Source organism: Rhinolophus hipposideros (genome assembly GCF_964194185.1).
Source record: "Rhinolophus hipposideros genome assembly, chromosome: 9".
NCBI lineage: Eukaryota > Metazoa > Chordata > Mammalia > Chiroptera > Rhinolophidae > Rhinolophus > Rhinolophus hipposideros.
Genome location: NC_138055.1, coordinates 33890690 through 33916017, shown reverse-complemented (window position 1 = coordinate 33916017; position 25328 = coordinate 33890690). Strand labels below are relative to the sequence as shown.

General features: G+C 39.5%; 2 protein-coding genes across 2 annotated transcripts in view; one reads left to right on the top strand and one right to left on the bottom strand.

Annotated features, from left to right (window-relative positions):
- The window catches only part of GYS2 (glycogen synthase 2), a gene marked incomplete at its 5' end in the record, with an annotated part of 55725 nt that extends 45339 nt beyond the window's left edge, over positions 1-10386 (top strand). Inside the window, 5 exons of the mRNA XM_081058952.1 lie at positions 2952-3078; positions 4196-4291; positions 5176-5339; positions 6399-6479; positions 8513-10386. Coding sequence (XP_080915078.1) covers positions 2952-3078; positions 4196-4291; positions 5176-5339; positions 6399-6479; positions 8513-8734 — 690 coding nt within the window. The 3' untranslated portion in view covers positions 8735-10386. The remainder of the gene's footprint in view (positions 1-2951; positions 3079-4195; positions 4292-5175; positions 5340-6398; positions 6480-8512) is intronic.
- A 1552-nt stretch (positions 10387-11938) lies between these two features.
- Positions 11939-21117, bottom strand: SPX (spexin hormone; the record flags this gene model as incomplete). Its single annotated transcript, XM_081058951.1, has 6 exons — positions 11939-13428; positions 18067-18150; positions 19526-19588; positions 20170-20227; positions 20526-20606; positions 21052-21117. 6 exons carry the CDS (start codon positions 21115-21117, stop codon positions 13373-13375), a joined length of 408 nt encoding a protein of 135 aa, XP_080915077.1. The 3' UTR covers positions 11939-13372.
- Positions 21118-25328: the final 4211 nt, after the last annotated feature.

The window sequence follows — 25328 nt, the reverse complement described above, 5'->3', positions numbered from 1 at the left end:
GTATACAGGATCTCATTTAATCCTTGTTGTAACCTTGGGGTGACCTCTAATACTTTTTCCTCCATTCTGGGCTTCTGCAATTGGCTGTTTTAGGGTGCAGAGCAGCTGTTTTCTTATTTTAGTTGTGTGATCATTCTGTTTGGCTGGGAACAAAACAAATGAGCCATGGTGTTTCCGTGTTCCAAAATGGGCTTTGGAGAGTACAAATATTCCTAAACATGGAAATATCAAAGTAGGCACAATACTTTTCAAATCCCCCTTTCCTGATATTTGCCCACAGAGTGTAATGGACTGTCGATTTGAAAGTTACACAGACGGTAAACATCTGTGTCTTTTGTCTCTTTTCCAAGTGCAGTTCTTTGCATGTAATAGGAACTCAAATAATGCTTTGTAGAGGACAATATCATATCCATTTTTACCTTGCCAATTTGTGATTCTTGTGATTGAATTTTTATAGTACTGGTTTTGGGCATTTTACCATTGTATTTCTTTTTAATTTTAACATATCTCTTATTTATGAATCTACTGAAATGTAACTAATGACTGTAAAGTCTTAGTTTCCTTATTTCTAAAATTAGGACAATGAGAATGTCTATTCTGCCCATCTCACAAAGTTGCTAAGATTAAATGAGGTAATATATGTGAAAATGATTTATAATATATAAAGTATTATACAACTGTTGTTATCATTATTGTACTATATTCAAATTAGGGTTTTTCTTCAAAGTAATGTCTTTGGAAGACTATATACATATTCCATGAATAAAAAAAATGTAGTGTGCTTTCTAAAAAAAGTTTATTTTCCTCTTCCTCTTTCTCTTCCTCTTCCTTTCTCTTTCCTTTTCCTTCCCCAAAATTAAGTTCTAAAGCTATTAGGTATGGCGACACAAGGTAGGTGTTTACACTGGAAGGGGGAGCGTGCTGCAGTAGTCCAGAGAAAGGAGTCAGAGCCCAGGAGGCTGAGCAAGGTCTGTGCAGCAGGTGTCAGAGCTAGAGTGGAGTGAGGTAGGTGGCTGTACTCCTGAGGGAGTGGAAGTGGAGAGAGATTAAGTAACTGGAGGGCGACTGTCTTAGTACGTTTGAGCTGCTATAGCAAAATATCATAGACTGGATGACTTACAAATAATGGACATTTATTTCTCACAATTCTGTAAGCTGGGAAGTCCAAGATCAAGTTGCCTTCATGGTTGACATCTGGTGAGGACCCTGGTTCATAGGTGGCACTTTCTTGCTGTGTCCTCACTTGGTAGAGGGCACTGGGGTTGTCTCCTTCTTTTATAAGGCACTTATATATATATATATATATGCATATACATATTACTTTTATATTATATCATATATCACGTCATATTAGTTATATTACACTTTAATATAATTTGACTTTATTATATATAATATTATGTAGCTATGTAATACTAATTTTAATTGTATAATTACATATCATCTCAAATATACATTACATACTATAACTCTATAACTGTGTATAATCCCAACACTTTTAAATGGCATTTTATTTATTTTTAATAACTACTTAGATATGGAGGGAGGCTGCCAGATAACAATAGTTCAGTGAGACCTTTAATAAATAGAAGAAATAAGTGAATTTATTCATACAGGTGACCAGCTAAGTAGCTATTCTGTTCACAGCTTTCCAGTTATAGTCATGCTCTCTTGTTTCTGCCTTTGCAGAACATTACAGCTAGTGCAGTCCCAGAACCGGCTCATACCAGTGCACGACAGCCAACTGTTAAATTTTCAGAAATTTCAGGAGCCAATTTTGAATACAAGCCACTGGTGAAAATTAAATTATATAAACTTAAAAATAAATACATTCTTAAAATAATAAAAGAAATCAATTGTTTCTCTTTAAATTGTTAAAAAGAAAGGTAATGCTCAAAACTTATCACATCCTAGTTGTTTACTACATTTTACTATTGCCTATGCTCTTGAGGTTATTTATGACTATTGTACCCACGTCGTGTAAACACTCTACACTGATGTGCTACAGCTCTGCCCATCTCCAGTTCAGTGGTAGGCTCACTGGTAGCTTGAAATTGGCCGTGGTGGAGTATTTCTACAGTGAAAGGAGGCGAGCACTGCACATCACGTCTTGATTGTGTATTGATTGTCTAGACTTAAGAACGTGGTGGAGAAATGTTAATAAAGTAGATATTCCACTGTCTGGATGCACCACAGTGTATTTATTCATTCACCTAATGAAAGACATTTGGTGGCTCCCAAGTTTTAACGATTATGAATAAAACTGATATAAACATTTGTGTGCAGGTTTTTGCGTGTACATTTTTTTACGACTTGGAAATTGTATGCTATAATTACATCCTTTATGTCAGTAAAATTTATATTAATTGTATAGTACAAATTACAGTACAATTATAGTACAAAATTATAGTACAAATACACATTTCTACTTTGGTTTTACGGTTCTTGATCATTTACCAACACACTGCTGCTTAAAATCATTGTAAACACTGGCTTTTACTCTAAGTGCAAGGGGAAGCTACTAAAGGATTTTGAGCAGGGGAATGAATGGTTGGCATTTTTAAAGGTTCACTCTGGTTGTGTTGAATAGAGATCTTCACTGAATAGAAGTAGTTAGAGAACCAAATAAAGCCTTATTGCTAATAAAGACTGGTTTGGAGGATGTAGTTTAGCATGAGAACAAAAATAGACACACAAACTCACTGTCTGTGAGTTGCCCTTCACTGGCACCTGAGGGAAAGTTCGTCCACAGAATATACACTTACACAGAATGAAGAGAGGAGAACAAAAGCATCCAGGTTTTTTTTTCTTTCTTCTCTCACTCTCTTTTTTTCCTGAATCTAGAACACAAGGATTCTACAGTATTGAGATAACCAAAGATTATAGATTTTTTGCTTTAATTTCTTCTTTCTCTCTGTCTTTTATTTCTCATTAGAATTTTTCCTTTTTAGGTGATTTTACACCCTGAGTTCCTATCCTCCACCAGCCCCTTGTTACCCATGGATTATGAAGAGTTTGTTCGAGGCTGTCATCTTGGAGTATTTCCATCATACTATGAACCGTGGGGTTATACTCCAGGTATGTGGCTTGTTTAGATTGTGGAATATTTGGAATTGTGTTAGCATTTTATTTCATGCATATGTATGTGATATTCAAAGTTGATATGTAATTTACTATTGGATAGAGAAACACAAAAGACCGGGTCTTATATTAGTTTTTGCTGCAAAAGATGCATTAGAGCTGATTGTCCGACTAGGTCTTATTTTCGGGGAAACACGGTGTGTGTTAATGAGCATTTAATAAAAATAAGAATCTCTTAAGTTCTACAGACTTGCAGGCTAAATTATATGTACATGTATATGGAGGAGTTCCACAGTTTTATTAGATTCTCAAATGGGTCAATAATCCTCTCTCACTTCCTCTTCTCCACCCCCTGCCCTAAATTAGGAAACCATTTGCAGAGCAGAAGAATAAGCCCCTGTTTATATTGTATTACTTTGTGGGTAATGGGAAAATCTCTTTTCTTCCCATCCAACCCCACTACCAAACCAAAAGTTATTCCATAATCGAATATAAATTCCTTGCTAAAAATGCAGTTATCCTTGAAAGCAGTAATGTTTTGTATGACCTATCTGATATTTTTGAAAAACAGGTTTTGACTAGAAGGTGAGAGAGGAATGAGAGACCACGGGGTTCAGTGAGCACCTAAGAAGGTGGAAGGGATTTGTGCCAAGGGAGATTTCTATGATAAGAAGAGCTGGTCACTTCCAAAATATTGACCTATTCCATAAACTTGCTAAATGCTTAGAGACATAAGCTTAGAACAGAGCACAAAATCAGCTGGAATGAGAGAGGCAGTATAGGGTAGCAGTTCCCAGCAAGAGCTCTGGAGCTGGGCACCTGGCTTCAACTCCCAGCTCTCCCCCCAGACCCTGGCTTTGTGAAGTTAGGAAAGCTATTTAACTTTTCTGTGCCTCAGTTTCTTCATCTGTAAAATGGAAATGATGATAGTTTCATTTCACAGGGTTGTTGAGAATATTAAATGAATTAATACAGGTAAAGAGCTTAGCACTGTTCTTGGCACAAAGTAAACATTGCTGTTATTAGATAGACGGGGTCTTTTTCCTTCTGTGAGTACATAAGAGGATACAGGAGCTCGTCTGAAGACAAGCCTTGTATCTATTTCCCCTGGCAGCCGAATGCACGGTGATGGGCATCCCCAGTGTGACAACCAACCTCTCCGGCTTTGGCTGTTTCATGCAGGAGCACGTGGCTGATCCTACTGCATACGGTGAGGTTTTTCATCCTTAACCCAAACCAGGGAAAAGTGACCTTTAACCAAACAAAGCACCGGGTCTGTAGAGCCTAACACCAAAACTATTCTGATTTAACCAATGGTGATACTTCTTGTCTCCTAAAAAGTAGATTTAATTATGTGGGCCTTAGAAAAGATAAGAATGCTATTAATATTAAATATATTGCCCAAAAGACAAAGTGCAAAAGGAGTGCTAAACTTAGATAAATCTTCCTGCTACCTTTTTCCTCCCTGAACTGGTTTGGCCCTTTACTACCTAGAACTGTTACAATAACCATGGCCTTACAGAACGTGTATTGGTCAGCATAATTGTTTTAAAACTCTGTGCCAAGCTAGCAAGTTCACTTAAGTTGTTTAAGATGGCAGGAGAATATGCATATCAACTATCTCTATGTCCATGTTGTGTAGCAGCAAGAAAAGTTTGACAGGGCTAGATTCTCTGCCCACACGTTGCCAATTCCCTGGTCTTTTGCAGTTGTATTGTCACTGTTCTCTTTCCTCAGGCTAGAGCTATGGGTCTCAGCCATGGCTGCACACTAGGGAGCCAAAAAAAAACCCACAAATGCCCAGGTTTTACCCCAGAGATTCTGGTTAGTGAGCCGCCCCACGGAAAATCTCTGATCTATACTGACAGATTTTTTTTTAAGCAAGATCTATTTTGTTTGTGTGTTGGTGACAGTTGTAAACTGTTAGACAGGGATCACAGAACTACACCCTTGGAAGGGAAAGGATAAAGCAGAGGCAATAAGGGAGATAGGGAGTAGATAATGCATGTGCTCTACCATAGAAACTAAGGACTAGGAGGAAAAAGTGCCCTAAGGTTAGCCCTTTCTAAACCTGTGCTTTGGCTTTTTCCTCAGGTATTTACATTGTTGACAGGCGGTTTCGCTCTCTAGATGATTCTTGCAATCAGCTGACTCAGTTTCTGTACGGATTTTGCAAACAGTCACGTCGTCAAAGAATAATCCAGAGGAACAGAACTGAAAGGCTCTCAGACCTTCTGGATTGGAGATATTTAGGCAGAGTAAGCAAGTTTGTAATCAACATAAAGGACCACTTTAAAAATCACAGTGCACTGCAAAAGTATGGATTCTAGTTATACGAGTAATCTGTAAAGCCAATTCAGTATTGTAACTGTTAAAGTCTTAGTAATATTTTCACATACATTTTTACTTAATATGAATTTGCAGTCCTAAACCCAATTCTTCACATTTAGTCTGAGGCCACAACAGCAAGTCCATCTAGCACTAATCTTACTAGTTATTCTATTGTTACTGCTTAACTTAATGCATTAGAGGTATGCAGAAATGTTTCCTGAGAATGAGGGAAATATCAAGAGAAAAGTTCCTAGTTTGTTTCACTCCAAGAGATAATGTGAACTTATTCCTCAACTAGAGTGAGTGAGTGGGTCATAGAAATAATACTGTTTCTCAAAATGACAAGTGCAAAAGGAAATACCTTCTTTCATGCAGTAGGTTTATAAATACCAGATATTCATATATCTTCGCCTTGGGTGATTTAATAAAAATAAACTGACTTTGCCTGCTTAGATACTGCTAAACTCCCACAGACAAATGACAGATGAGGCCATATGCTGAGTATCTATATATACTAATTTCAGTGCTCATTACATCCCTGGGTGATTAATTTTACTCTCTTCACTTTACAACAAAAGCAGAATGATAAGGCCCTCAGAAGTTATGTTTCTTATTTCAGGTCTGAAGCAGGATTTAAATCCAGTTTGTGTGATTATTCAGGCCCCATCTTTTTTCCCATGCCATACTGCTTGTTTGTAGAATGAAACCAATGTTTTCTGTCTCTTTAGCACTCAGAATTCAGAGTTCTGTAAGGCCAGTATGGCTTTTCCCTCTAGTGTTTTGTATTATTTCTTTACCTAGTCATTGAAAAAAAATGAAACTCTAAACTTTTTTTTTTCTTTTTTTGATTCTCGAACTTAGGGTGAATAGATTCTGCCACTTTCTAAAAAATATATTTCATAACTATGAAGATATTTTCTATAATAACTTGGTGATTAGAGCATATAAATCTTTTTTTAACCCATGACTTGGTCTTCTTTCATTAGTATTACCAGCATGCCAGGCACCTGACATTAAGCAGAGCCTTTCCAGATAAATTCCACATGGAACCCACATCACCACCCACGGTAAATATTTTATATATTGTTTATTTGTTTTGAAAGCTAAATTTATTTATGCTGTCCTAAGAATAACTTTTAATTTGGAAGTAGCTAAGTGCACAAACTATTATACTTTTTCATAATATCACATCAATACAAAGAATAGAGGAACTGACAAATCAGACCAACTCAGAGCCCTCGATTCAGAGTTGTTTGCCTCACGTATAAGCTGAGCAGACAGTCAGCTAATTCATGTTGCTGGAGAAGCACGTCCATATTAAAACTCTCTCTGCCTCAGTGCTTGAAATTACTCCATTAGACTTCCATTCTTTTGACAGTTGCTCAGAAATAAAGTGGCCCGCTTTAACAGGAAGTGAATTGGCTATCCAAGGAAATGTTTAAATACAGGGTGACTACTTGGCAAGAGGAAATGTTTAAATACAGGATGACTACTTGGCAAGTGAAGCACCGTAGGAGGAATTGGACAAGACGAACATTTACGTTCCATCCAGCAGTGCCCACAAGGGAGTCTTCTAAAGTCCAACTAGACATTATATTCATGAGACTAGCAGAGGCCACTTGTCATCAGAGTCACTTAGAAGGATATAAGATAGGAAACACAGCTTGAAGCAGGGCAGCGTCAGGTCCTTGTTTTCCGTGGTATTGTCCTTAACAGTGGTTTACATAGAGCTAAACTTCTTTGCCCTCCTAACCCTCAGGTGATAGCACAGGTGCAAGAGGATGAGACCAACGTCACTGGGTATGAGATCCAGCTTAGCTTCTGACCCAGGGGAGCCAATATCTCATGTAAATCTCCACAGACATCTTCCCAGGAACATGCTCAATTACAGGAGTCATCAAATTCAGGGATTCCCCAAAACTATGGATCCTCATTGAGCAGTTCTCCATCCTCCAAGTTCAGCTGTATTTTCCCAGCCAGGGACCACTTTTATCACAAACAATTTTGCCTAGTAATACAACTTATATTCCACCTGTATTAGCTGTCCAGGGCAACAGACCTAGAAAGTTAACCCAAGGTGAAATTTGCCCATAGAGACGGTAAAAGGACTTGTAAGTCCCTCGGTCTACAAATTCTACTCCCATGTTCGTGATTCTAACACAGATAATCGCTTAGTTTATGTAGAGATGGACACGCCACTTGATAATTCAGGTATATTCATCCATTAATTTGTTTATTCAACTATTAAGTATTGAGCATTTATTCTGAGCCAGGTCCTAAGTGCAGGACTCAGCTATTTTTCTGTCTACTTTCAGGTAGAGTATCTGAATCTTGAAATGAAGGTACAAATACGACTTAATAATAATGTATAAATGTAGTTGAAATACAGAGTGACAAGCACTGAAACAGTTTTATAAATTTGTCTCCCCACTCAAGCGTGTACCCTCCTAGAAGGCAGGGATCGTGTTTGTCATGTTTCCTCTGTGCCATTATTGTGCCTGCCCCATATATAATGCTTAGTATGTGTTTATTAAGTGAGTTATCTCAGTGAATCTTAGTAGAAGGGCAGTTTGCTTGAAACCTATGGTAGGTACTTGCTCATTAATTGAAACAAAAGTAACTGGTGGAATTTCCGGGTCAGCTAAGTGGCCTGGCTTCCTGGATTCTTCCCAGTGGTGGCTGTCCCTGGCATGTGCAAGCTGTCCATGTCCTGCCATTTCATCGAGCCAATCTAAAGGATGATATAGGGGTGACATTATCAGTAGTGTAATAAAGCAGTTGAGATTAGGTTAAAGGTCCTGGGGTGATCACCACCCTGGTACAAATCTTTGCTCTACCACTTATGTGCTGTAAGACCTTGGGCAAGTCATTTGGCCTCTCTAACGCTCAATTTTCTTCTGTAGATGAGAAAAACAAATCTATTGGAGTGTTGTTACAAATATTTAATAAGATTATATACATACACATGTATATATGTATATGTGTGTGTGTGTGTGTGTGTGTATATATATATATATATGGCACATGCAAAATGTTTACATCACTGGAAAATCAAGAAGAAGTCATTATAACGTTTATGTCTTATTTTTGTCTTTGGCAGACAGAAGGATTTAAATATCCCAGACCTTCCTCAGTACCACCCTCTCCTTCAGGGTCTCAGGTCTCTAGTCCTCAGAGCAGTGATGTGGAAGATGAAGATGAGGATGAGAGATACGATGAGGAAGAGGAGGCAGAAAGAGATCGGTTAAATATTAAGTCACCATTTTCTTTAGGTCATGTTCCTCATGGAAAGAAAAAGCTGCATGGCGAATACAAGAACTGAATTCCACACTTGTTGAACAGAGCTAATTTAGTAAGAACAGAGTAAAAATGTTAGTTAAGGAAATGAAAATGCCACACATTTCATTTTTTTCTTCTAAGTATCACAATGGGATTGATTCTCTGCCTAAAAAGTGGAGATTAAATGAATAGCAATTTTATAATTTATAATAAAATCTGAGTTATTTTCCTCAACTCCTTTTCCCCAGTAAATTCAGGCACGAAGAAATGTTAATTGAAGGAGGAAGACCAAAAGTGTTTCTAAAATGGTTAATTTAAGCAATAAGAGTTTTTATTTACTAGTGTTTCTTTTTAAATTCTCATCATCATGATCCTTTGCTTATTATTTATGCAGATTCCATACCTGCCAAACAGGTCTCCCATTTTCACCCCAAAGGATCCTATTAGTCATGAGTGTATACTACCTATCTTAAATAACTTGGTCTTTAGTGATTATTTTGATTTTTCACAAGTCAGAAACATGAATTTATATGCAGCTTCACAGGCAATCAAAATCCATAGAAAATAGTGATTCTAAATCCAGATCTTGATGCATATTAGTACATTTCCAAGATCACTTCTCAAATTAATGACAGGAAGTTATTTCCATCTGTACTATACCATCGACCCTAATAATGTTTTTATTGTTTAAAAGGAAAGACTTTTTGAAAACTGGTCAATCTTCCAAAAATGATAAATTGTTAAATCCAAAATGAATAAATGTATGAATAGGTAAAGATATAACTTTCATTAATATTGCCTTCTTTAAAATTCTTTTAGATAGTTAAACAGCATGTGTAAAGTACCTGCTATGTAATAGTACCTTATGAAGGACAACATTTAAAACTCTCTTTTAAAAAAAGAATAGCAAAAATAAATTTTAGAATCTACTTTATAATAAGGACAGCGTCTCTAACACATTCATGATATGCATAGAGATATTGACTGAATGATTGTAACGAAGCATATTTATGTTTTAAATGTAATTAAATATAAATTGCCAAAAATCCACAAAAATCCACATTCACTGTTGGATGTTTTCCCCCACAACTGGGTATTGTTACATTTAGATCTCAGTGAACATCTTGCTTGGCATGTCAGTGGGTCATGGGTGGGTCGGTAGTCAGTAGAGGTTCTAAAAAATTTTTGGCCTCAGTGCTGGATTGTGGATGGCAACAAGAGAAGAGTAACAATAACAATGAGTCGGATGGTTCAAGACCAGCGAAAAACTGTAATCCAGCTCTTCCATGGACAAGAAAAAGTAGAAGAATGTTGGATCCAAGCAATAAATCAGGGCAAAATGGAAAATGGTAGCAAGTTAACCTGATTTAGTGGTTCAGGAAGAAGGGAAATAAATTACCTAAAGCCCCACCCTTGAAAAATGTCCCACAATTCCATTTAACCCAGTGTCTGCAGAGCAGTTTGGAATGCTCTGTACTGAAGATTAAAGAAAATATGAGGTGGATTTGTATTGCAATACAAACACTCTTTTGCTGAAGTACTAGAAAGATCACATGATAGGAAAGGATTTCACTGTTACAATAACCATGAAAATGTATCCCTGATAAAGACACACTGTATATATTCAAATGATACTTCTGATTGATATTTGGTATTCTGTTATTGAAAGCATGGGGTATTCAATAAAATACCTTCTTAATATAAAACTTTAAAATTCAAGTGCTTTTTTAAAAAATGAAAGAATAGTTTTCTGATTAGAAATTACTACAAATGATAGTATACATGGAAATTAACTGACTTGCAAACACCTGGCTTTGAGTGGCATGTGTAGGATTCAGAGTCCTCTATTCAGATAGCTGACGCACTTGACTCCATCCCCTTGACCCACTCATTTATTTGTCCTTTCCCCAAGACTGACAAAAGCCTGGTGAGGGGCAACAAGTAGGGTTGTTAGATGACTCTGTGTCTAGCACAGCACATTATACACAGTAGTTGCATAAATGAATGGTCTTATTGGGAGAAACAGAGCTACAAACAAATGATGCTTTTAAAGAATGTATGTATTCGTAAGTTGGAGGACAGGAACTACAGAAAATTGTGTGTGCTTGACTAGCTGACAACAAGATTTTTTGTACGCATTGTACCACACTTCCTTCCCTGTAAGAGTTAGGGTTAACACAGCTGGTTTACATATATAGATCAGAATACAAAATATTACAAGTGCTATACTAATAGTTTTTTTAGTGCACAAGGGGGATTCAGAAGAAGGACTGGTCAAGTGTACACTGAGGAAGTTCAACAAGGCTTCATACGATGAGCCTAACTTTCTATGAAGTAATGTGGAAGATACAGTTGCCCACCTCACGTGGTGGTTGTAAGGATCAAATCAAATTACAAATGAACTAACTCTTCCTGACAGAACTTATTGTCCAGAAGGAGGACACCAATAGGTTACATTCCCAACTCCCCTTTCTTCTGAAGCCCATGTAAAATAATGTAACTCAAGGTTGACATGAGATAGACTTTTATTTCTCGTAACCAGGTAAAAGAGGAAATGAGAATTGGAAGGTGACTTTAACATCAGAGCCTCTCTGCCTTCTCTCCTCTCTCATGGGCACAATAGTGATGTGGGAGGAGAGGGGGCATTCACTGAGGAAACCCAGGGAAACAAAGAGTAATTGAGAACCCACACAGGAGGCAATATATATAAATAATGCACAGGTAGCCACAGGGGGAGTAGGATATTGAGGCAACGAGGGGAAGAACAACTGGAACTGTGCTAAAAATGGCTGCAAGTCCAACGTGGAGGTGGGGGTATTTTAGGACATGGATATGCATTGGAGGCAGATATTTCCAAGTGTTAAAATCCAAGCCATGCAACGTGAAAAAGTTTGATTACTGATCACTTGTTCATTTCAGTTTTGAGAAAAACAGAAATAAAGAGAATTGCAAAGACGCTCTAAGAGAGATAGAAAGTTACAGCAAATGGCCTCGGGGACTTTACGCAATTATTGTGTGAATCGGTACATCTGTACAGCATTCAAGGAATTCAAATAGTTGTAATACTTGCAGCTGATTATTATTTTAAAAAGTATTGGTCATTTAGACAGCATTCCAAAACTGTGTTTTAGTGTGAAATAGTTGAGATGGTTCTAGTTTGCTGTGGGAAGAATTACTTCATAAGATAGATTTTAAAAGGGTTCTGGGAATAGACATAATATTTAAATAGCCAATATGTACAAGTCTATGTCAGATGAGTAAATAATTATCAATAAACTGCACTGTCTAGAAAATCTACTTTAAAATCAAATTATAATTAATGACAGGTGTCTATTGTAATGCCACATCGATTTTTTTAATACTAGAATATTTTTGGCAGAAATCAATGTTACATTAACCGGAACATAGTTTCATTATTTAATTATGAAACAAGATACAGACAAATCTTATGAGCAGGGTTTTGATTACTTAACACAGTAAAATTGTAATTCCAAGTTACAGAGACATGCACATAACAGTCTTCTTTAGCTACTGAATAATGATTATATACTGATGACAGTAAGACTTAATAATACTTCCCACTTATGACATTTATCAACGACAACTTTCAATTAATTAGGTCAAAAATAATCAATATGATGATCATCCTGTAATTACAAATAAATATATTATTATGCTTCCTGTAGGTATATGTGTATGTGAGTGTGTTTGTGTGTGTGTGTGTGTGTTTCAGATAGTATTAAATCCAAGATGACTTTAAAAAGGAGTAAATTGGGATATTGCCATGCACTTACATTATCAGGGTGCCTTTATGTAATGTTTTCATGTCAAATAAAGCCTAGAGTTCTAGTCAATTAGAGGAAGCAGTCTTTGAGTGTGTGTATCCATGGAAAATGGGTTACCTCAAAAAAACTGGTTTATTCTTTTTGTACAATGTACATAGAAACAGAATACAGTGTCTCCAACCGCTTATTTCCCAATAACGTTTGGATCCATGTTTCTAAACTGTATTCAGGAAGATCCACAAAGAGCAAAAGGGGGAGCTCCCAGCTGTGGAAACTTCCACTGGCTCCAGCTTCACTAAGGGTCCCCTCTCTCAGCAATGGCACCGAAGTGCTCTAATCAAGGTCCTTCTTCCCAGTCATCCCTTCCCACTTCCAGTTGGAACAGCTTACCTCTCCTGCACGAACTGCTAGGACAATCACACTCTACTCTTTCCCATTCTGCCATGATTCCTCCTTCACCCTCCTTGGAGGTGGAGAAAGGGAGGAAAAGAGGGAAAAATTCACTGCTGAATGACAAAGACAATGCAAGTGGGTAACAGAATGTAAAAACCAGCCACTAATAATTATTAGATGAAGATGGGTATTTGTTGTAACAAAAAGAAAGAACACCCTTTAAAGAGTCTTCAGCCTTATACTCATAAATGCTCTAATATATTTGAGAGTAAGACACAAGGTGTCTAAGCAGGACCTATAGCGATAATTATCATAATAATTTTAAGAAGCAGTGATGTTCTCAGTTAAAAACTCTACATTACTTTTGCTTCTGGAAGAATAAAACTAGCTGTGCATGTTCCTAAGATTATGACGAAGTAAAAAGGGTCCACAGGTTTTATTCACATGGTTTATGTCTTCCACAATAACAGAATTGTAACTGAGTGCAATTTGATATATTTTCACTAGTTTATCAGACTGTCTTTCAGGAATCTGGTTTGATCAAAGTTTTCTTCTCCAGCTGTAAGAAAAAAAAATACATAAAATAAACATACTTACTGTGTTTTAGAAAAAGGTAAGATGAAGAGAACCTCAGGAAATAAACATTTAGTCCCCTAAGTAATGCTAGCTCACGTACTCCGCTCCTAAAAATCCAAAAAAAATGGGTTTTGACTGATATGGTTTTAAAATCTTTCCCCTCAGCTTGAGACACATCAGGTAATTCACATTTCACATCTGAATCTCCATAGTGAATGAAACTATAATGTGGTATGAATGGTAGCAATCTGAAAAGGCCACATGTCTTGCTCTAAGCATACCTCATGTCTCAAACACCCACCATTGGAACCATTGGCTTGCATCAAGGTTCTTTATAATTCCTGTTAAAATGCATTCTACTCAGGAAAGATGGCACAGGAACACATTTTGCATGTATTCTCTTATGAGATGAGCTAGAAGTCTGGGAAGGAAATGAAACAGAAAGAAGGGACACTTGTTAGCTGGATGGGACTGCAAAAGTTTAGAGCATGAGGTATCATTTCAGGTGCCGGGATAGCTAAGGAAGGAGTCAGATGATAACACGTTCCTGGGACTTGAAAAATGGGTAGAAGACCTGAACTACAATGGGATAGGGAGACGGAGTTGCCAGAGGCAAAGCACCTCTCTTAGATTAATTTTCTCTAAAATCATCTCTAGCTAAAACCACATTCCCTCAGTTACAATATAATTTGAGTGTCTGAGTCACATTTTAACCTGAATTGCCAGCACATTTTGAAATATTGGTGATAATGGGCTGCTCTTTAAAGAGAAGAAGAAGAAAACAACTTAACAAGAAAGACATCCCTGTATGTAATCCACTGAAATAAAATCCCACTATATAAAATAAGAGCCTTCCAAATAACACCTAAGGACTTTAGAATAAAAATATTGAAGGTGACTAGTTGTTGCCTTACAGCTGTGAAACTGTTTGTTGTCCCGCACTCTTCCCAGGATTTCACAAGGGAGTGCCTCAGCAAACTGAGACCCTGTGGAATTATATCGGTCCCTCTCCTTCAATGGATTCCTTGGAGATGTGTGAGTGTGAAGGCAAAGTACAAGCTGGAGCACAATGGGAACTTTTGGAAAGACAGCCAGTAGGCTACTAACACATAGATCTTGAGATTAACAATCTTTTACCTCCTTAGAAGTTAACCAATAAAAGCTATGCATTGGCCCAATTTGGGGCTCAGTCCTTGAGGCGTGAGTTCCTTGGCCCCGCTTGCACTCTATTCGCGGCTACTGTGTTTTCTTAACCCTGTGCCGCCCTCCTGGCTTCCCACAGCTCATGTCCTGCTGGACGCAACAACTAGTGATTAATATATCATGGGGGAATCCAAAATTTAGACTAACAAAATTTTGTTTCATCATCAGAAACAAGCCTTTCTAGAAACTTCAATAATTTGAAAAAATATATTTAGTTTCCAAGAAAGACGTCAAATGAGGATCTGTAATTACAGATTCCTCCCGAAAGTTTCTAATGAAGATCCCTCGCCTCCTCTTTAAAGTTAGCTCTCCCTTTCCATTCTAGCTCACTTTCCTTTCTGGTTCTGCACATCTTCCCAGCAATCAAATCTAAAACTTCACTATCAGCTCATCGCCATCACTGACATCCACAATCAGTAAATGTGCCAAATACTGAATTTAGAAAGGATCTCCTTGGATGCAGTATCCTCTACCCATTATTTAACTATTTTTCATCTGCAGGAATTCTGAGAGCCATGTCAGCTAGTACCTGCTTTGTTACTCTGCAGTTACTTCCTTGCTCCCAAATTTCCTGTAAACAAGGTTTGAGAAGGGTCACTGCAGCAGCAAATCATATCACTGGGCAGTTGCTGAACGGAAGTCTTGTGAACTCCTCCTACCCAGCACAATCTTCCTCTCCCCTGGATTTCTGTATTCTTACTAACCATTCGGCTCCATTTGATGCTTCTAATCACTCCTTTCCTGAAACTTTCTATTGGCTTCTGGATATGCTGTTATTCTGGTCTCTTACATTCCTGCCTGCTGATTTTGATGTCCCTTCCCTTGATCTCTGGGTATTCTCCAAGGCAAATCCTTTACTGTCTGACCTTCTCCCACTACATCTGAGGTCTAGGAGGGATTTGCATTTTCATGGTTTCAACCGTAATTGGTTCTGGATTCCAGTTGCTCCTAAACCTAACTGATCATCAGAATAATTTGGGGGAACTTCTCAAGGATACAGATTCTGAGGCCTCACTTGAGTAGCACCAAATCAGAATCTCTGGGTGTGAGGCCCAGAAATCTGCATTTCCAGTAAGCACTCCAGTTAACTCTGATGGAACCAGTTCACAGATGGATAGCAGAGCACCACTGACTTGTACATTTTTACCTATTGGAATGTCTCTATCATTTCAAACTGAACCTTCATTACACCCACAGAAGTTTTTATTCCTTATCAGTATCACCATTTCAAACTCTCATACACAACACTTTAAAACATGTGCTTGACTCTGGATTCTTTTTTATATATTTAGTGAATAGTTATCTCATGTTAACTATTCTTCTGTCCAGGATACCTCAGAGTGGAGCCTGTCCATCCATCCATCCCCACTGACCGGCTGTACCTCATTACTTCACTCCTACATCCATTCAAGTTCCTTACTGATTCCCCTCTCCAGCCTTTCCTCTTCAACACCATCCATTTGAGAGGTGTCATGGCATAATGGAAGAAGCTGTAGAGTCACACAGACCTGAGTTAAAATCATGATATCACTTTTCACTAACCATGTGACCTAAGGAAAGTAAATGCACCTCTTGAAGGTTCAGTTTTATGAGCTGTAAAGATTAGCTCTAATCTAGAAAGATTAATGTCTGACACATAGTAAATGTTCCCATATTATAGCTACTGTCATTGCTCTTATCGTCACACACACCATAACCAGACTTACCTGGTTTCACCAGGTCATCTCTCTGCTGAAAATCCACAGGGTATCTTATTGATTCTCAGATAAAGAATAAGTTACCTTCTATTCTTCATCCCAGTTCTAGTATGTACCTGCTATGTGATAGTGGGCAAATTACTTAATCTTTCTATGCCTCTATTTCCTCATCTGTAAAGTGTGGATGCTATCAGTGTTTACTTCCCTGGGTTCCTGTGAGGATTAAATGTATTAATCCACATGAACTGCTTGGAATAGTGCCTGACCCAGTACATTCTAGTAAGCCTTCATAATAGCTATTGGCCTACTATAAGCCTACTATAGTAGGCTTATAGAATTAAAGTAGACTTACAGAGTTCAAAGTAGAGCTATTGGCAGTAGAGATAGGAGCAAAAGTCATTGTTGCTCTGTCGTGACCACCACTCTTACATTCTGCTATTCCACTGACTGCTCACCCTATCTTTTCACTGCAAAGGCCATTCCCATTCTTGCTTTTGCTTAACGTGCCAGCCACAGAGTCTGATACCTAGCAGGCATAAATGCATATTTGCTGAATTAGCTATTATAATCCCCTCTTTTCACCCAAATCAGCCCCAGACTTGCTCTAAGTTCAGAGGACCCCTTTATCCCACTCTCTTGAATTTGCTTCTCATAGGTATTTTTTCACAACAAAGCCATAAGCTTGAAGCCAGAAAGTGCTTTCTGCTCTTTCTTCCCCTCCTGCACACGCCCCATCAGACACTAGGCTCAGAGCACATAGGCTTTTTCCACCAGCACAAGTGTCAGAGCAGTGGGCCAGCAGTCGATCACCAGATCACTCACTGTAATTTTTATGCATGTAAACATTTAAATTATGTCATAAGTATGGCATCATTATTATTATTGAGAGGGAAAAGTCTAGGTCTATTTACTATGCTTTGTTGACCTCTATTATTAATAGTAATAAACTTATACACCTTGTTCATTTGGCTGTTAGAAATCCTGTATATGGATATCATTATTCCATTTTACTGGTTAATCCTAAGGCTTGGGGTCACCCAGCTAGTAAAGCAGCTGAGCTAGAATCTGAACCTAGTTCTACTACGCACTCCAAAGCCCTGGCTAATCCACTACCAAGATGCCTTAATTCACCGAGTAGCTTTAATGTTACATGAACAGTGTCTCTATTTGAAGATTACACCTAAGTAGAGAATAAGGTGTCTAGTATAGTAAAAATTATGCAAGCTTAGAATCAGAACCGGCTCATATCTATTAGGGTGAACCATATGAAACTGCTGCTGTGTTTGTAAGCAAAAAACAGTTGATTTTCAGCAATTTAATTTGGGTCAACATTTAATAGTGAGCAATTGGATTTATAATTATTTAAACCTCTTTTGACCTCAGTTTTTTTTCAACTACAAAATAATGAAGTTGGACTTTGTGCTGTTTTAGCCCTAGAGTTCAAAGAGAAATAAAGGTTACAATAGGCCACGGATTATGGAATTCATATGAAATTCCCCAGTTTCACCAAGGACATGTTTTCATGTTATTGGGAATCACTTTAATGAAAGATATACTAGTCTTTAAATAATAAATATTGTGTGAATCTCTGGGGTGGAACGACTGTTAATTGTTTTTAAAATTCTGAATAAATAAAGGCAACTTTGTTGTCCTCAACACGGAATCCCCAAAGTAATCAAAGCTCTCTGTCTTTCAGTTGAAAGAGGTCACTATACTTGTACCTTCTTTTGGTTTCTGCAAGGAAGCCAACAACAGAGCTGCTGCTTCTGGAAGAGTTAGTAGTCCAGGATTTGGGTTTCGTCTTTCTGGAGAAAACAAAAATGTATACAGATTCTATTAGCATTTAAATATTCATATAGGTAAATCCTGTTCCATTATGCTATGACACTAGATAAATCTCTATGAAATTGCTTATTGATGCCTCCGCAAAGGGCCTCTACACAGATTGATTTTTATGTTGAAACATTTCACACTTCCCTTGGACATTTACTTACAACTGGTTGTGTTGCATATTACAGAGTATGGAAGAGAATTTAAACTATATATTACACCGAATTTCATGGTAGCAAGGATTAAGATAAAGAGTCTGTGAGAAATTTCTCCTTTCAGAGCTTAGTATGGGAAGTCTGGGCAAAAAGGTTTAGATGTGATTTTGCTTGGAGCCTGAACTGCCTCCTCTCTCATTCCTTCCAAAGCAGTTTGAGATATTAATCTACATTCTTGCCCACATGTAAGGCAATTATTTGACTGAAGGAGTGTCTGTTAAGTATTCAAAATTATTTCAAATCTAAGTTGACAGAAGACAGAATATCCTGAGTCAACACAAACCATGATTTTTAGGTTGGGAGCAACTGAAGTGGGAAAACATACCTTAACCTCATAAAGTAAATAAGCTTAATGACACTGCAAGCTTGAAGGTGAACAAAAATTTGTTAAGCACCTACTATGTGCTTAACAGTTTGGTAGTTTTCAAAATAAGTATACTTGTTGTTTTTAGCATTTCAATCTTCACATTTTATCAAAATTAATTGCATAGTTATTTTTTTTTAAATCCAGCGGCATGGAAAGGTTAATCATGAAAAGTAACAGTCCCTGGCTAATTTTTTATGGCCTCCATTTATTAAATAGTTGTGGTTTTGAATCTTTTGATAGCTCTTTCTATTAATATAATAAAGGCATACATTTGAAGTTTCTAGGTAAATCACTATTTTGATGATAATAATAATAATAATAACAGTAACAACAACAACCAGTGTTTAAGAGGAAACTGTGTGACGATCCTGTCATAAACAGGAGGTACATGTGGGGGTCCCTTGCGCATTTCTCCCTACCCTTCTTTATGCTTAGGAGCTGAACCCCAGGCCTCGGATACCTCCCCGGGTATCTGTGCACACCCGGTGGTCAGAGGGCCACCTGAGTCGCTGCGACCAGGTCAAGTTTGGGCACTCTCAGCTCCAGCTTCCGCCGCCCCTGTCGTTATTAGGAGGGGCGTCGCGAGCCCCCACTTCCCGCGTTCTGCCTAAACTTGGGCTTGGCAAGAGCTGGTTCTCTGGTGGCCCCTGCCCCGCGTCCTTCGTGGTGGGGGGGCGCTTGGGTTGGGCACCGGGCGGAGCGCGCCCTCCGCGGGGGGTCCAGCTCTAAGTTGCCAGACCCGCCCCCCTCGCTCCCTCGGTCACACACCTGGCGGCGGCCGGTCGGAAAGGTCCTTCCTTCGACTCTGGTCGGAGATGAAGCGGCGCCCCTCTGCAAAGGAGAGAGATGGGGCTCAGCGCCCTCCCGGCCCGGGACGATCCGGGTTAAACCAGAGCCGCTCCGCTCCACGCAGCCTCGGAGAGGAATAGGGGGGACGCGGCGGGGACCGCGGCAGCGGCGGGAGGCAGCTGGTCAGGGTCCGCGCTGAGCTGCGGGGTTTCAGGTGCTCGGCGCGCAACCCGGGCTGAGCCAGGCGCCGGTAAAAAGAGCAGGAGAAGGGGCCCGCGCGCCCCGCGCATCCCTGACGGTGCGATGTTTCCCAGGCAACCCGAGTCGTCCTTTGTGGCAAGAACCAGCAACCCTCCAGTTTAGGTTGGAGGGTTTCTAATCAGAAAGTCAGAGTCCTCGCGTTCCACCGCCACCCCCACCTCACCACCCCCTGTAACCACCCTACTGTCCCTTTTCCTTGGCTAACTGAGATGGGAATGACCTTGACCCAAATTATTTAAGGGACCAAACTCGACATTATTCTTTCTCCACAGCTCTCCATCTATCGCATGGATTCCTGCACCCCTCCCCCCCAAGGATCTTCCTTCATTTTCTGTAAGAAGAGCAAAGTATTTGGAACATACGTGCACCCTTCAGATAGAGCATAGCTTGAGGAGTCCAGTTCCTTCTCGCAAAGAGTCTCTACAACCCGGGAGAAGAGAAAAACAGTTAATAAAACATTGCAGCCCAGTACATTATTAGAAAGGAAGGAAGGAAGGAAGGAAGGAAGGAAGGAAGGAAGGAAGGAAGGAAGGAAGGAAGGAAGGAAGGAAGGAAGGAAGGAAGGAAGGAAGGAAGGAAAAAAGGAAGGAAGGAAGGAAGGAAGGAAGGAAGGAAGGAAGGAAGGAAGGAAGGAAGGAAAAAAAGAAGGAAGGAAGGAAAGGAGGGAGGAAAAAAAAAGAAAGAACATTCAGGAGCCTCAATTTTTGAATTTGCTTACCTGTGGTGCACTGCTGGAATTTCCCATGAAAGAGAAGACCAAGAAAAGAGCTAAGGTTGTTGCCGCCAGATATCTGGGTCCCTATAAGAACAGATCAATCAAAGAATTGGTAACTCCTGTCAGAATCAAAAGAAAGTCATTTCTGTGCCTGTAGAATCTTCTACTTCCTTTCTTGACGCCTGGGCAATTACAAACCCCTTACCTTTTGCTATGTTCTCTTTTATTACTCAGTATAGGATAGGGGGAAGGGAGAGGATGGTTCCCAGTCTACCTTTTAGTTAATCCACAAAAGAGTTCTCTTTAAAAAAAAAAAAATAGAAATATATTATTTTCATTGCTTAACCCACACGAGGAATTGTGTGAATAAGTGAATTTTTTAGTAAAATCAAATGATTCTAATATTTTAAGGCATATTGTTTAAATACCTTTTATCCTCTAAAATGCTTATTAAACATAAAATAGGTAAAAAGCTATAAAGCCTTTTATAAAGGAGTTAAAGTCTTAGTTAAATAAAACCTTTACTTGCCGTCATTTTCTGCTCCTTTCCAGAACCTGCAATAACTATAACTTCACCTGTGAGTTTTCCAATCATGTTCTGATGATGGGGCTTTTAAAATCTTAGTGTCAAAGACCCCCTCCCAATCTTCAGTAGAGTTTGGGAGTCCAGAGGGACTTCTTGTCAGTTTTCAAGATTGAGAAGATCTGATGACTCGTCCAGGAAGATTCAATTGCAGGAAGTAGAGAAATGATCGATGAGTGGACATCATTTGTTTAGATTCTGACCACATCAGCCAGGAGATGCTCTGAAAACATCGGCATTATTGCCTTTGCTTTTCCCACTAGCTTCCCAAAGCATCATCATCATCATCATCATCATCATCATTGTAATCATCATCTAAAGAAAATGATTAATAACTCCTGGCAGAATCAAAAGTAAATGAATACAGTAAGATAACATGCTTTGGGTAAGTAGTTATCAAGCTATCACTGATGACTAAAGATGAATCATTTGGGCAGAAATGAAAAGGTTAGGGAATCTCAATGGACTTTTTTTCCCCTCAATGGAATTTGACATCAGTTATTCACAAATATTTATTGAATGCCTACGACGCATTAGACATTTCTCCTTTTAGTTCAAAGGACACAGCCATGTGTTAAAAAGACAGTCTCTTTGATCAATCTTCTAGTCAGGGGAGAAACACTTTAAACTAATAAAAAGGTAAGTAAGGTAATTATGCTCACTTTCCTATCCTCCCTGTCAGGTAGGGTGTGAGCATATTACACACCATAGGCTTCACCAATCAAATATATCCACTCAGATGGGAAATCTGGAGCTAGGATGGGGGCTAGTGGGGATTACTTCTGGTGCAGCGGTGGTTGTAGTAAGCTTGAGTTTGTGGGGGCAATACTGCTTGCAGTGCTAATGGAAGGTTCCAGGATGGTGTTACCACCTTTTAATGATGCCCTCTTGCTTAAATCAGCCCAGTTTGCTGGTTTCTTGATGACAACCGAGAAACTATTTGCAGGACATATGTACTGATCAGTAGTGAAGGAGAAATGATGATGCAGAAGAGAACTGAAAAGGAATGCGTAAAAGGCAAGAGGGATGGGATCCAAAATACGTCAATATTTGGTTGAAACAATTATATATACAGGCAGGTATTGCACAAGGACCTGAATGTGCACCATATGCTAAGGTACCATGGGTAAGAGGGATGGACCCTTTCTTCTAAAAATGAGTGCGGTGCTCCTCAGCTATATTGTGCAGATAAATCACCTGGAGTCTTGCTGAAATGCAGCTTCGATTTAATACAGCTAGCGTGGGGTCTGCTCTTCTGGATTTCTAATGAACTACCAGGTGATGCTGATGGATGCTTTTCTACTGATTGCTGGACATTTTGAGTTGGAAAACTTTGGAGGACATAATAAGTGATAAAATCTAAACCTTAGAGTCTACATGGATGGGAGAATGGCTAGCAATAGAAATATCAGGATGTATGGAGAGAGAAGAGATGAATTTGGTTGGGGATTGAAGTTTGAGGGGCTGATGCTATAGCTACCTTCAAGTCCCTGTTTAAGAGAGATTGCGATTTGGGCACTTGATATTTAGACTGGACAGTGTGCAGAGAAGAAAACTGAGGATTGGTTAGTGAATGAGAATGGAATATAGAAAGTATTCTGTAGGTAGAAGCTTGAGGAATATTTACTCTCTTTGAAGAATAAGCAAGAAAGAGCAGGGTCATTAGTATAGTGTTTTCTACTGTCTTAGGAGACGGGAAAGATAAAAACTAAAGAGTACTAGGTTAACACCAAAATTGGATAAAATCTTAACATGCTGTGGGGACAGAGCCAGGAGAGCAGTTTCCAGGCTCTCGGCCTCACGTGGAAAGGTGCTGGCTCAGGTAGTAGATGGCCATGAGCTGTGACTAGTTGGCCATCAGCTGTTACCGGTCAGCCATTAGCCATTGATATAACTGCTGTGCCTAAGCTAGCAAGTGTGATTGCAGTTAGCAAGGGGTGAGTTGGTTGGTGGGTTGGTTGGTTGGTTGGCTGGTTGATTGGCTGGCTGGCTGGCTGGCAGAGAAGCTGATGGCACATTGCGGATCCTGTGGCTCCTGCTTCCTGTGTCTCCAACTCAGCTACCAGCAAGAATATAATGGTATGACTCCCCTATCTATGGCTCCATTGGTGTTCCTTTTTGGCCTCACCATATCTTGCATTCTCATGCGGGGAGCAGGAGCTGAGACCCCGCATGACACCCTGTATGACACATGGCACAGCCAGCAGAGTTCTCCCAGTCAAGTAACGGAGTCATCTGCCTCTGGGCAGTAGGACATGTTGTCCCCACACGGTGTGTGGTGCCCAGCGGCCGCTATTCTCATAAGCTGGACTCCTGTGGAGGGCTTGGAGGACGTGGATGGTTCTCCAATCAACATAGGGCAGAGAAAGCAAAGGTCGTTGTGGCCGTGTGGGCCGGGAAGTGCTTGCTGAGGAAGCTCAGATGCAGGACTTGTGGTCCCAGTAAGAAACACTTGCTGAGTCCTCAGTGGAGGATGAGGGTGAGGTCAAGGTCGTCCCTCACCCCCAGGTTGGGGAGGACTTGGAACCTCGCCCTGAGGAGAGGGCACACATTGTGAGGCCAACGCACAGCCCTGGTGAATGACAGTGGACTATGGGGAATGCTTTCCATCCTTGATTTGATGGACTGCTTGACCACCATGTAGTGGAACTGGTGGATGTTTGCTTCCTGTGTCTTGCTCGGTTGCCAGTGAGAATATGTAAGCACTTTGGCTATGAACCACTATTGTTCCAGCATGGTACCCTGAGAATCCCTGGCTGTACCCAGAAAGTAGATGGACCTTGAGGGACACTCCCTGGGACGTTATTTGAACTGGACTGGAACTTTTTCTTGTGAGCTGGGTTCCTGACACAGGGCCACCTCGGGGAAGATGCTTGTCACGTAGATTGTGAGGCAGGACCCTGCAGGGGTGGAGTGTGGGGACAGAGTCCCAGAGAGCAGTTTCCAGGCTCTTGTCCTCATGTGGAAAGGTGCTGGCTCAGGTAGTAGATGGCCATCAGCTGTTACTGGTCAGCTATTAGCCACTGATATAACTGCCACGGCTAAGCTAGCAAGCGCAGATTGCAGTTAGCAAGGGGTGGGTTGGTTGGTTGGCTGGCTGGCTGGCTGGCTGGCTGGCTGGCTGGCTGAGAAGCTGACAGCGGATTGCTAATCGTGTGGCTCCTGCTTCCTGTATCTCCAGCCCAGCCACAAGCAAGAATATAGTGGTATGACTCCCCTACCTATGGCTCCGTTGGTGTTCCTTTTTGGCCTCACCATATCCTACGTTCTTTTGCGGGGAGCAGGAGCTTAGACCCTGCATGACACATGCCTTTAAATATTAGATTTTAGGATTTAATTTGAAGGGACTGTAGTAACATCCAAAAAGAGCAATAAAAGAAAATTATGCATGTGCTTGTGATTTAAACAAACCATTATGTGAAACCCAGTTACAAGGTTACCTATCAAACAAGTAAAATTCCTTTTTCCTCTCTCCATACCTCTCTCCATACCAAGCACACATAAAGCTTTTAGAAAAAGAAACAGGAAAATGAAGCACCGATAAAAACATGTTTTGAATTTACAATTTTAAAGGAAAGTAAATGAATGTGGCTTGTTTATAACAGTTTAGCTAACGAATTCACAAGCAGACGTATGACGTCAAAGCTGCCATTTGCAGTATAATATGCACAAGTGAGGAAAAGCGTTTTGGCATATTATCAATACTGTAGTCTTATCAAAAGTAACAGGCCAGAATGTGGTTGTTCGAAAAGGGCAATGATTCCCAATAAAATGTTTTTGTTAAATCATAACATTTAAAGATTTTTACAGGCCTAAACCTAGAGATGGGCAAAGAAAAGTTTTTGATAAAAAACAGTTGGTGGATAAAACCATTGAATTTTATTCTGCTTCCAATTAGTGGGCATTGAATAAATTGAATTCTAAACTGTTTTTAAAGGCGTATTCAGTGGATACCATTTTGCCTGCATCACTGATGTTACCTGACTTCTAGTTGACTGCATTCTCACAAGGTCAACGATTCCTGTGTTCACATAGAAAACAGCTGGTATCTTGGGTAAGGTTACATGGACAATATGGCTATTATGATATTGAAATATTCTAATTACTTCTTTGATGACAGAATACAGAGCATTTTGAAATAAACCTGTGAATAAAGTCATTGGGTTCAGTCTCCTACTTTGACTTTATTCTATGCCAGGGCCAGTGAGTATCCTAGGCCAGCT